This window comes from Neopsephotus bourkii, unplaced genomic scaffold (genome assembly GCF_033783945.1).
Source record: "Neopsephotus bourkii isolate Nb327-2 ecotype Australia unplaced genomic scaffold, CSIRO-AGI_Nbou_v1 NB_611, whole genome shotgun sequence".
Taxonomy (NCBI): domain Eukaryota; kingdom Metazoa; phylum Chordata; class Aves; order Psittaciformes; family Psittacidae; genus Neopsephotus; species Neopsephotus bourkii.
In genome coordinates, this window is record NW_026901111.1 from 60,795 (window position 1) to 74,423 (window position 13,629).

The window sequence follows — 13,629 nt, forward strand, 5'->3', positions numbered from 1 at the left end:
CTCAGCCCCTGTGCCCATAGCATCCTGGGTCCCTGCAAGGCCACCTCCTGCAGTGGCATGTTGGTGAGTGGTGCAGGGTCCATGTGTGTGGTGCCTCTGGGAAAGGGAAGAGCAGGAGGTCCTTGGCAGTTGAAGTATTAGATCTTTAATCAGTACAAGAGCGACGGGAGGCATAAAAAGGAGTTACAAACAGCAACGCATCTCTATTGTCAAGAGATGTAAATTCTTTACTTGCGTAGAAAACCCCTGTAGAAGACACCAGATAAAAAGCACAAGGTCTGCCACAACCCTGTCCGTCACCTATTAACATCTCACACCAGAACAGGGATCTCCAGCAGATGATGTTGCACTGAGCAGCATGGGGAGCATCCTCTCTGGCTCCCCACATTGGTGGCACCACCAGCATGATCTCAAGGAGCACCTTCCCCAGGGCCCAGTGAGCCAGCCTGGACCACAGCAGCATGGCCTGGAGATGAAGGCACAATTAACCAAGGGGCAAGGAGTTATGTGGAGGGAAGGACAACGGCAGGGTTGGTTTCAGTGTCATGAATATTGCTTTTGGTGTCCAGCTACCAGGTAATCATTAAGGACGACTGATGATAGAGCTGGGGATAAACCAGATTCTTCCAGCTTGTAAGGACTTTGTCATTTTCAATGGTTGCCCTATACCGAGACAGAAGAGATGCACCAAGGGGTAACAGGGACTTGGTGAGGGAGAAAGAACAAGGGGCCAAGGGAGACTGACAGCCAACAGACAGCAGAAAAACTGACTTGGGGGATGCAGGAAGTCACCCCTTCATATCAGGGTTGGGGGGGCATCAGAGCCAGGGCTGCTTATGGCTCTGCAATAAGGCACATGGATATGTCTCCATCTCAGACTATAACCATGATGTTGGAGGAGGGAAAAGCGTTCTTGTGGCTTTCAGCCTCCTCTTCACCCTGCTTTTCTGTTTGAGATATTAAAAATCCCAACCCAGAAATGCCAGCACCTGAGGAAGAACATGAGAGGTGGGAAACAGAAGTGAAGGATGCTTGTTCTCCTGACGAGGTGAAGCCGGTTTGAAAGGGGAGGAGGAAACATGCTACCTCCATCCATGCCTTCCCAAAGCCACGTAAGTGGGATCTGCATCCTTAGAAGCATCACCAAAATACGCACTCCAACAAGAGCAGGAGAGAAGCAAACAGGAGCCAAGCTGACCTAGAACCAGATCAAAGGGATCTCTACAGAAAGACCATCACCATCATCAAGCTGATGTCCCCCCATGCCTGCCTCAAGGTGAGCATCAGCCATTCCCCACTTTCTCTCCCCAGGACCCTGAGGTACCATTCCCACTGCAGACATGCACTGGAGGCAGGGAAGTTAACTGGATGCAAAGCCAGAATTAGAAAACATGAGGTAAAAAGGACACTCTTCCTCCTTCAACATCCCTATTTCTCTGTGTAGGAAATCCCTTAAAGATCTAGGTTCCTGATGTCCCTTTCCTGTGGGATGCTGACAGGGAGGGATGTAGGCTGGTGCAAAAGCAGGAGAGCTTCTTCCCTCACTACCCCACTGCTGCACAGAGCAAAGACATTCAAGACCTCAGGTCCAAACAACATGAGAGGACGCCTCAGCTGCCCCCAGATGCAGTGTTTCCCTTTATAAAGGTTTTTATAAATACACATTATATTCCTAATGATTTTTTCTAAGTCTATTTTGCATTGACAAAGAGGAGACATCCAGAGGGGACAGGGAATGGGATGACTGTTTGGAAACACCCCTTGGGTTTTCACCAAGCTGTGCTCCTAACAGCCACAGCATCCTGCTTGCTCCCAGTCCCTTTGCTAGAAGAAGGGATTGCTGGGGCAGAGGACAAGGCCAGGAATGAATCTCACCCCTGCACAGTAGCCCTGAATGTCATAGAACCATAGAATGGTCTGGGTTGGAAAGGACCTTAAGATCACCCAGTTCCAACCCCCTGCTATGGGCAGGGACACCTCGCACTGGACCATGCCACTCAAGGCACTGTCCAACCCGTCCATTAATAGATTTTAAGATGCTTTTTTGGAAAGGGAGAAAGGGGATAGAAAAAAAGTCTTGCACAAATCCCATTTGGTGTGGCTTCAGTTAGAATCATAGAACAGTTAGGGTTGGAAAGGACCTTAAGATCACCCAGTTCCAACCCCCTGCCATGGGCAGGGACACCTCACACTAAACCGTATCACCCAAGGCTTTATCCAACCTTGGTTAGTAGTAAGACCTTCATATAGGTACCAAGCTCTCAACCCCCAGACTCCTTTCTCTTATGTTCAAGGGGAAGAATTATCTTTGGTCCATGTTGCAGGGGAGGGGGAGACGGATGTCCTGTGGGGGGAAAACCAGGATCACATTTCTGATACCCTGCAAAATGTACTGACAATGATGCTAAGGGAGACAGCAAACTAAAAGTGAAGAACAGTGTCAATTAAAGCTGCATTGACATCTGGAGCACGCCGAGTGTTTGTAGCTTGATTTGGATGCAGAGGCTGGTGTCACCTCTGCATGATTCTGCTGCAAATATTGCCACCTTCCTTGAGCAATACAGGATTCATCCACGGGTTTACCAGTGTTCACCAGGAGCTGACTGTAAAATGAGTGTAAGGAAACCCTGCTGGCAAAACCCAACAGGACAAGGTTAAACACCAGTAAGGTTAAGAGGTGATATTCAGTCTCAACTAAGCAGCTACCAAGAAAAGAAACAGATTAAATTAGACAAGTCAAATGGAGAGAGCCAGTACCTCCAGCAGCACAATGCCCATGTCTCCCTCTCTCCTTTGACCACAGAAACAGTCCTGGTGCTTGGCCTAGACCATGTGCCTGCGTTCCGGGCTGCTCCCATTCATTCCATGTGTCCTATGTGCTAATGAACCACAGCCCCAGGGTGGAAACTTTCCCCCCACCAGCAGCTCCATGACTCAGCCAGTATTTACCCACTCTTTGCTTCGTGGGCAAACATTCCTGCTCTCCTGGACCACCACCACCACCACTGCTCAAGCAAGCACCACCAACCAGCCTTGGGCAGCCCACGAGCACAGAGGGTTAAGAATTCACCCCTGGAGATATTCCAGAGCCCAAAGGAATTACTCCCGGTGACAGGTCACCCATTTGCTGCAACCACAATCCCATATCCCACCTCTGCTAAAACCTGAGCACCAGCGGTTTGCATAATCCAGAGGCAGCATCCATGGGATGAGCTAAAAAGGATGTGTTTTTCAGGAAAACCTTTGGAGCTGCGCTAATCTGTCTAATCTCAGCAAATGATAAACAGAGCTTATCATTTAGCTGTCCAAAAGGCTGTGAGAACAAAAGATTAACCAGACTCCTGAGGACTGCACACCTCTGGGAGCTGGGACCAATCCATCCAACACTGACACGCTTTCCTTACAGGCCAAGTAAGAGAAGATCAATAACGGAGTGGACGCAGGTCTGGGAAGGAGCTCACCACGAGTGCTGTACCTGGCTTCCAGAGAAACACCCCTGAATTTCTTAATGCACCAAAAGCCTGTTAAAAACCCCAAACCTTTGAATCTCCGGCACAAGTAGTTACTGAAACAGAAACCACCCAGAAGATGCTCCTGACACAGTGGAGGATGCTTTGCTTATTCATGTAACACTTGGACGGCAACGTCCCGAGCGAGAAACTGCTCGATTTCTTCTTGGGTCATTATTGCAGATGCAGGAGCTGGTGCCACCGCTTCGGCTGGTGCTGGGCTCTTGCAGTTCAGGTGTGAAAAGGGGTTGAACCAACCCAAGGAGAAGGCACCACCGAACGCCAGCTTCATTCCTTCCCAGCCGCTGGTCCTCTCCCAGGTTGGCTTCTGATTCTTGAGACGCTCAATACCCTGCAAGAAGAGAAGAGTTCTGGGTTGTTTCATGTTTATAGCAGGTATTTGGGCATCAACTGCTGTAGCAGGTGCAAAAATATCTATATATATATATATTCCTAACTATCCTACCTCTAGCCAGCATGTCATTCTAGTTTTAGTTAACAATGAAGACGGATGTCCTAGGTAACAGAGAGTTTCATTATAGAATCCCAGACTGGTTTGGGTTGGAAAGGACCTTAAAGTCATCCAGTTCCAACCCCCTGCTACAGGCAGGGACACCTCACACCACACCAGGTTGCTCCAAGCCCCTGTGTCCAACCTGGCCTTGAACACTGCCAGGGATGGGGCAGCCACAGCTTCTCTGGGCACCCTGTGCCAGCGCCTCAGCACCCTCACAATAAAGAACTTCTTCCTTAGATCTAACCTGAACTTCCCCTGTTTCAGTTTGAACCCATCACCCCTTGTCCTGTCGCTACACTCCCTGATGAAGAGTCCCTCTCCAGCATCCTTGTAGGCCCCAAATTTAACAACAAAACCCCAAACCAAGACCAAATTCATGGACAATCTGAATCGTGGTGACCTTGGTATCAGTGGCTATTGATTTTTATGGTCAAGAGATGGCTTCTTAAAAGCCATCCTTTTAGGAGGCATGGGTTTTGAATTCCTCCAAGGAGTAGTAAAATACAACTGAACATTTCACCTTCTCTGGGTATTCTTACAATAGTTCAGATACAGGCAGAACACTGTGATGTTTTCCAGTATTCAGGGATTTATCACAGCCATATCTAGGCCTGTCACTAGAAGCTGACACAAGAACAAGCGGATACAGTGTGCCAATTTAGAGCAGATATTTAAGAACACCATTTCCACTTAACAAACTGTCAAAGACAAATCACACCACAGGCTGGGCACCCTCTGGGAGGTGAGCAAGACTGTACGGGTGGCAGTGGAGCTGTCAAACTGAGACCAGTCAATATCCTGACTCATTCTCCCTCCAAGAACATCACTCTCAGTACAGCAAACATTGTGATGCTGTTTAAGTAACAGGTCCATCAAATTTGGGCAGTGACAGGTTTTTCTGCTTGTCTTCTCCATGTAGAAACAAGGAACTAAGAAGTTCTCTCTACTTTTCTAAGGCTACTGCTATGGGCAGTATGCCCATCAGCTGTATCATGTAAGAGGGGAGTCAGATCTACATAAGATATGCCCATGATGATATGCAAATGATCACATAGAAACACTGTTCTTAGAGAAGCAAGAACACTGGATCCAAGTCTTGAGACACTCAGGGAAGATAAAATGAGGAAATTCAGTTAAAACCATTTAAAGGAGCAGTTTTAGAAGAGCTGGATGAAAATGACACTTCCCATGTTCTATTTCTGCCTATTTTCCCTAACAACCCACAGAACATTCCAAAGCTTCACAGAGATGGGAAATGAATACATGCAGCAGCTCAGTGGCATCACAGCGGGCCTTAGAAATAACACATTTCAATAGAGCAGCAGCTTGGGTTTGCAAAAACAGGGAGTCAGCATGAGCAACGATCTAAGACTTGCATGCAAAGCCTTTGTGAGCTCCATTCATGCCCCGTTTCTTGTGCTGACTTAGGAGAAATTGTAGAATCCCAGACTGGTTTGGGTTGGGAAGGAACTTAAAGCTCACCCAGTTCCAACCCCTGCCATGGGCAGGGACACCTCACACCAGAGCAGCTTGCTCCAAGCCCCTGTGTCCAACCTGGCCTTGAACACTGCCAGGGATGGGGCAGCCACAGCTCCTCTGGGCACCCTGTGCCAGCGCCTCAGCACCCTCACAGGGAAGAGCTTCTGCCTTAGATCTAACCTGAACTGCCCGTGTTCCAGTTTGAACCCATCACCCCATGAAATCCAGCAGTGAACCTGCAGAAATAAACGTGGCAAGACCAAAACTGCAGCCTTCAGAGTTGCAGAAATTCCAGTCCCAAAGGACAAACACGCATCTTGCATCGCTAAGCACAGGCACGTGTCCCTTGGCTCTGCTCCCAAGATCGCCAATGTGCACTTTCCACTGGGAACATCTCTTGCAGCCTCTGGCCCCTTGGGTTGCAATGCTTGGTGCACAGCACAGCAGAGCTTTGACAAAGCATTTTAGCACTACCATGTGTTTTCCCTTCAGGATGCTCCTCCTCCAGCACCCTGCAGCTTTGCAACCAAGAGGGAGATGCTTCTGCAGCTCGAAGCAGGAGACCACCTTTGGCTGTCAGCTGTTCCTTAGCGGTTTCTAATGCGTTAGTAACAACCCGGCACGGAGGCTGCAGCGCTTACGGTGTGAGTATCTAGAGAGAAGGAAAACAAGCAGCACAGGGCAGGAGGAGAAACAGACACCACACACTTAAACCCTTCCCCATTAGCACAAGCTTTAACTCTGCTGTCAGTCATGTGTGTAACCCATTTCAATCCACACTGGTGTCTAGATTGGGAATAAGGATTTTAATGACTTCCGGGCAGCAATCCTGTTCTTCCCTCCCAAAACAACCATCATTCACCTCCTCCAAAGAGCATGTCCTAAGCAAGGCAAGGTCAGACTGAGGTTGTACTAATGCCGGATTAGGCAGGGACATACTTTCTCTCTCCCAGCCTGACCTCACTAATCCCTTCACAGCACATACGAAAACCAAGCAGAAGTATTCAAAGTTGCATCCTGATCTAGTTTTGGCTGCTTGCCCCACGGTCAGTAGGGTGTGAGGTTTTGCCATAAATATAAACCAAAGCGGGGGGGTGGAAGGAATGCACAACTGCTGCAGGCATTTCGTGACTGGTTAATGAAAGCCTTTTTTCTTTTTTAAGATACATTTACCCAGAATCTCTCACCATTATTTTAGAAAGTGATAATTTTGTATTTCAAATGAAAGTGACACCTGTTTCGCAGCTTTGCATTAAAAAAAACCCAAGGGCTCAGAAATCACAGAAACCCAGACTGGTTTGGGTTGGAAAGGACCTTAAAATCATCCAGTTCCAACCTCCTGCCACAGGCAGGGACCCTTTCCACCACAGCAGCTTGCTCCAAGCCCCTGTGTCCAACCTGGCCTTGAACACTGCCAGGGATGGGGTAGCCACAGCTTCTCTGGGCACCCTGTGCCAGCGCCTCAGCACCCTCATAGGGAAGATCTTCTGCCTTAGATCTAACCTGAACTGTTTCAATTTGAGCCCATCACCCCTCGTCCGGTCATCTTTTGCTCTTCCCAATTACATATTTTTGAACAAATACTGAAAAGAGAAGACATACATCAAGAACTATAAAATACTAAACGCTCCCATTTCAGTAAGAGACACACCATTGCAACCACGGGGACAGTAGGACAAGGTTGACTTGTTACCACTGTGATGCTGTCGGATAGACCCTGTTTCTCCCACTACTGCCCTCAGTATCAGCTCCTGCAGTGCCAGAGGAGGAAGCCGGGCTGCGTGGCCTGCCCCGAAGCGATCTGCAGAACAGCTCTTGCATGTTAGAAGAGATGTGTTAGTTCATTTTAAGAGAAAAACCAACAGGAAAGAGCAAAGAGAAAAGGCAAAGCACAGTAACAATTTGTCTGTTAAGGGGAAGACACAAGCAGCATTGCCAGCAGGAATCATGGTTAAGGCAGACTTTTCCTACAGCAGTTCCCTTACTCTTTTCTGCTTGAAGCATCATTTAGCTTTGCAAAAGAAGTCACTTGCCTCTGACTGAGTTTATCCTTCAATTTTTGGCCATGTTAAATCAGAACTAGCACCTGAAATTAAGGAGCCCTCCCCAAGGAAAAGCTTTTCATGAGCAGATGGGTAAGTCTGCCTTGCTCATAGTAATACTTGCACTTAGTATCATTCAAATCCCACCAAATTGTACCACCAAGTCATACAGTGCAAGTAAAACTGAGGACCCCCAGTTACTCACACACACACCAGATACCAATGGACATTTCTGCAAGCTGAGATGATGCTTCACTTACAATGAAAGCAGTTTGACTGAAAATATCCATACTATATAATGCTGTTTAAGAATCTGCAGCTGTTTGAAGCAAGAAAGACAGTAATTACATACTTTTTCACAACAGTCAAGATGCTAGAACAACCAACCTTCCTCCGGACTACACAGTGAATAAGGGTGATTAAAATAAACCAAAACTGGAATGTGCACAAGTGGAATTCATAATCAAAACAAGTTTTAAAGCAATGACGGGTACAGAGATGCATTCACTTGTAATGGCCTGGGTGACTAAAGCCTTGATTTTGCGTCAAGGCAGCTTTAGGGCTGGACTCTACCAGTTCAAGTTGCCACCTGCATGTCTTTCAGTTGAGATTACACCTAAACTCTTCCTGAACTTCTCTTTGTGAAGGGAACACGTATGAAAAGCCACGTTTCCTTCACGTGGCTCTTCCCACCAAGGTGCAAGTGCAGCCTGTGGTTCCTTCCATGTTCCACGCAGTCCTGCAGCAGACATGACAACCTACTCCTGATGTACCCTGAGCAAGGACTGTAGAAACAGCCCTCTTACACAGCAGAGCAGTTACTAACAGCCTCTTCCAAGTGCTGAAATAAACCCACTGATGAACAGATCAGTGTACTAGTGATTAACCCACTTTTAAACATAAAAGTTGACTACTCAGTTAACCTTTATGTGCCTGCTTGTGCACAGAAGTGAAAGCTCAGAAAATCACGACAGACTTTTGCCAACATTGGAAGGGAAGAAAAAGTAAGAACAAGCAAACAAGTTTTTGGAAAAGTTTTATTGCATTTGTTTTCCATATGGAAGCATTGACAGATTGAAAAGATGCAGCATTCACATTACTTCCAAAATGAGACATCCATTCGGTTTCTCCTTCCCTGATTTCCCTCCCTTCCCCCATGGCTTTGAAGCAATCTAAACAAAAAAAATCCCATTTCATCTTAAACCAAGGAAAGCAAAGATTCCTTGGAAGTCATGGACACAGCTGAGTTGTATTTTTCCTTTGCTTGCAATTCATTTGATGAGCCCACAGGAATCACGATCCAAAACTATAATAGAGCTCCTGCCTGAACACAAACTGTCAGCTGTAGTTAAGAATGGGTTAGCTCTACCTGGTTTTGGAATGCCTTCTGTCCCTCCCACTTGCATCACCACACAGCTCATAAGGGTATGCATGCTCCTTACCATAACTATTTCCCAATTTAAAACACTCACACATACATGTGCGTGCTTACACACCTACACATGTATGCACAAGTATGAGAAAAGATTTACAAAGCTCTAAACCAGGGCAACGCTGAGAGTATAGAATCCATCACCCCAGGACACCTACACATCCCATCAGTATCAGTCTTTATAGTAATCTAGGCATTCAGGTCAGTTTTTCACGTTAACACTGTTTAGCAGGCATTGCTCTAACAAGTCATTACCAAGACAAACACACACAAACATGATTCTGCTATTCTAAACACTTGGAAATTAGATTTCTTTCTTTCCTGCAAAGTGTAAGGCATTTAATAATCCAAAGAGTCTTCTAAATCTGCCACCATTATCCTAAGAGGGCAACAATTTCCTGCACACCAGGGAGGGAACAGACAAAACAATGCAGAAAGATGGAATCAGTTCTGTGCCTGGAAGGAAAAAGGAGGGTGGGGTGGGAACTGGTGTTGGCAATATGTTAAGTACTGTATGTGATCACCAGGTCAACTGGCCCTCTTGCAGTGCTGCGTTCTTGTCTTGCACCTTTTGGTAAGTGAAGTGTCTGCTGCCCCGATCAAGTTCACTTATGAAAGAGCAATGTGCTCCTTCAGGAAGTCCAAAGGTATCTGTGAAGGGCTGTTGGCACTCATATGTCTTCCAAAGAGCTCATCACAGTCAGGAGGACAGCATGAGAATCCACTCAGAAGAGGTGGGGCACAACAGAGAAAGAGGATCCCCTTCACATTAGTTATGCCATACAGAAAGCAGAGAGAAACAAATGCCAGGGAAGTTAACAAAATTAAAATATAAAAAAAAAAAAAAAGGGGGAAAAAAAAAGAGAGAAAGAAAAAGAAGGGAAGGGGGGGGTAAGAAAAGCAGCAGCACTTTCAGCCAGAGATCTCCAATTGATATTGTGAAATACAGGGCCCTTTGTTTTTTTTGACTCTGCAATTATCAGCCATTGAATAGACATAAAAAAGTTTGTTTTGCTTTTTGTTTGAAACATTCATGGAAAATTTGTAGCAGTAGTGCTGTAATATGTTTCTATCTTAGTGGAAATGCTGGTCAGGAATTCCTCAGACCACATACTGGTACGGGTCTGCTTTTCCTTGGTCTGGTGTTGCGAATGGGCTAAGCCATGCTATAGAGAACGGATGGCCAAATACTGCTTTCATGTTCATCCATTTTGTTTTTTTAGCCCATCTTCTCTCTTCCTTTTTCAACTGTTCTATTCCCTGAAAACAGAAATATCACATTTTCAGTCAAACACTCAGATTTTGGTAGTTCTGGATTTGGGGAAAGGTCTACTCTCAGTTACCCCTTTTGATCCAAAGGCTGGAGTAAGTAAAATAAGGCATCTATCCTGCCTTTCCTTTTCTTTTCATTGTTTTATACTAAAAAAAAAATAGTAAGGATAGAAAGTATTCCTCAGAAATAAAATTATTTTCATCTTGTTCCAGCTTAGCTGTTTCATAAACCTTTCAAAATCTGCCATCCAATTGCCCCCATGTCAATTTGAAAGACCCCACCACCGAAACTCAACCAAAAAGGATGTGCTTTAATGGCTGAACATTGTGTACTAACCAGATGGAAAAGTTTGAGAGGAAACCATCGTAAGCTTGCAGACAAAAAAACCCCAAACCCAAAGACAATCTCTTTAATGCTCCCAGGTTCACCAAGCAAGTTCAGGAAGTGCCCATGGCTCAGTGTAGCTGAGTCTACCTGGTGCCTCTTAATGTTTCATTAGAGCCACTGCTAAACCATGCATGGGCTGACAGCTGGGAGAAGAGGTTAAATAAGATACTGATTTGAGAGAAACCACTGGCATTGTTTAGTAAAGGTTAGAGGGAGAACAAAAACAAACCATGAAGCAGCCAGGTGAAACATTCCCTAGTTAATCATTAAGAAAATGTAAAAGTTACCCGTATTGTGTCTAAAAACCATGAGTTTGGTCTTTCAGAGAAGCTATGCCTGGCTGCCACAGAAGCAGAATGAATGCAGTCACTGAAGAGCATCACTCTTCCATGGACAGCAGCACCAGGAAGATCACTCTGTTCCGTAACTGCAGATCTTTTGCAAGGTAAGCTTCTCCTGACCTACATGTCTCTCCCCTGTTATAGATTAATGCACTGTAATACATCTGTGTGTCTCAAATTACTGATTCTGGGAGCTCTGCAGAAAACAACATGGGTCATCTGCAAGTTGTGCTGATCCCTGGTAATGTCACCTCTAGAGACAGCAGGAAAATAATGTGGTTCTGGGTCCTTTCGGGCAGAAAGGAACAATCCCTGTGGGAAAGCATACATAAGATGGGGAAAATAAAGGTGAGGAAGGGCAAGACACAGCACTGGTTCTAAAATGTGAAGTAAAACACTGCAAGAGACCACACCAAAAAGAATTTCACCTGGAAATATTCCTCTCCTTAAAACTGATTGCTTGCCAGACACAGCTAGCTCAATGCTAGCAAATCAACAATAACACATTCTACAGAGCAAAATCACTAGTATATATTGAAACCAAAAATGAAACCCCACAACCAACAGGGGCAGACCATACTTCATGTCTATATTAGAATGTGGTGGTGTTCCTTTAACATCTGTGAGATCCCGAATTTGAGGGGAAGGTGAACATCAGGGGACTTACTGCCCAGCTGTAGGAAGCAGCTTCTGAAAGTTCTCAAGAGGTTTCAAAGAAAGAAAATTCCAATGATGATTTCACAGGCAGCATTGCTAATTTACACCCTTACTGATACACTCAAGCTTGGCAGGATCCTGTTGTTCTGTATGACCCTATACTTCTTCCTGGGGCTCTCCCCAGCAGAAAGAACAAGTCTTTCTTGTTCTGAAGTCTTTCTCTGAACACACAAGAGCCACAGTGTGAACATCAGCCTCTTGCAGAAGCCAAGCATTAAGAAAAGAACTGCAAAAAAGACTTGGGAGTGATGGGTTCCTGCAGTCTATAATGCCAGTCACATCTCTCCACTGGCAGCAAAAATACCTATTCTAGCTTCAACTGGCCATGGGCAATCAAGTGAAGGGGAAAGAAAACTGAAGGAGGCAGGGGAGGAAGAGTTGTCACTCTTTTCAGACTACCACTTCTCTTCAACCACTGCAGGTGTCTGAGCATGCTTGGTGAAGGTTGGCAGTAACCACAAGAGTGGGAACATCCCCAGGAGTCACCAGCTCCATCTTTACGGAACAGGACAAACGCAGGGATATGCAATGGACCACAACACTGCTATGTAACCTCTACTGTGCCATTGCAGGACTGGGAATGACAGCAGACTGTACCCACCAGGCTTCCATGAGCCTACTCCACTCCTTTTCTTCTTCACTCTGGTAAGTGTTTTTCAACTGCTTAATATGGAAAGAAATGGTAGTCTTCTGGACTAAAAGAAGTGTGTGTGTGGGGGGGTGTGTGTGCTTATATGTGTGCATATATATATATATACACACACACATACATATATCTCCCTCCCCCACCTACTTATCTTGGCTTTGCAGCACATAAAGCTGTAAATAGTGACACCAGGGGAAACACAGCTGAATTTGAGACAACACCAATGAAAAAGAGTGTAATTAAAGGAAAAAGGTTCTTGATTCCACAGGGACACATACTACCTATAGTAGTCAGAGGTACTGTCAACACAGCATTCCAGCCAGTACACAGGTGTACACTACCTCTCACAGCAACCTTTACAGAGCATGATCCAGCACTAGGCCAGCTCAGTTTATTACACTGGATCTTTCCTCAAAGGGTACACATACATTAACTCCTTGTGCAACAAAGTAGAATCATAAAATCATTAAGGTTGGAAAAGACCTTTAAGATCATCAAATCCAACAGTTCCTCAGCACTGCCAAGTCCACCACTAAACCATGTCACTGAGGGCCTCATCTAGGTGTTTTAGCCCTTCACTGTTTCTACAAATGGTGAGAGATAGGGTAAAGGAGTGCGTGAGACACCCACCGTTTCATCAGTGCAGATGGAGTGTACTTGGGTCCCAAACATAACCGAGGTGAAGATGAGGAATAGGAGAGCCTCAAAACACAAGAGGATGAGAAGAATCACTGTAGTTGGCGGAGAGAAGGAACTGCATTCTGTGAAGACAAAGCAACAGAGTTGGAAGGGAAGAGGTCAGGTAATGCAGCAGCTGCAAAACACATGCTAAACCATGAGTTTTCCATACTCAAACAGTCATAATAAATGATATGAGCACTACTCTCAGAAAGGTTCATGGGGAAGCTCTGATATTCTTCAGGATATTCAACACTGAAATCATCAGTCCTGCAAGTTTAGAAAGAAAACAAAACCAACAAAAAAACCAACCCTGTAACACTTTCAAGAATGCAACTTCTTCTGCCTTTAAATGTTTGCCCCAGCACACTTGCCAGGACTCCAGCCTACTCCATTGCACATGTAGCTTCTCTCTTAAAAACCTTAATATTCATGGATTTTCCACAGTGATAAAGTCAATTAAAAATTTCCAGGGTAATTATTTCTGAGCACCAACATAAACCCAGAGCACACCTCCTTTTGTAACTGCTCTGTTGTAGCCTAAAGAAGGGCAGACTAAGCCAAATTCTTGTTTTTCTTCATTCTCTATAGTGCAAACTAAAGTAAGA

The 13,629-nt window shown here is 45.4% G+C and overlaps 1 protein-coding gene across 4 annotated transcripts in view; it reads right to left on the bottom strand.

Annotated features, from left to right (window-relative positions):
- Positions 1-2,977: 2,977 nt before the first annotated feature.
- ZDHHC3 (zinc finger DHHC-type palmitoyltransferase 3) overlaps positions 2,978-13,629 on the bottom strand; it is a 34,812-nt gene continuing 24,160 nt past the window's right edge. For 3 of the 4 annotated variants that reach the window (XM_061351846.1, XM_061351847.1, XM_061351845.1), the window contains 2 exons: positions 12,974-13,104; positions 2,978-3,861 (listed from right to left, as the gene is read on the bottom strand). In XM_061351846.1, coding sequence (XP_061207830.1) covers positions 3,619-3,861; positions 12,974-13,104 — 374 coding nt within the window. In that variant the 3' untranslated portion in view covers positions 2,978-3,618. Of the gene's footprint in view, positions 3,862-8,566; positions 10,240-12,973; positions 13,105-13,629 lie in introns of those variants that run through there. The other variant, XM_061351848.1, reaches the window with a different exon arrangement.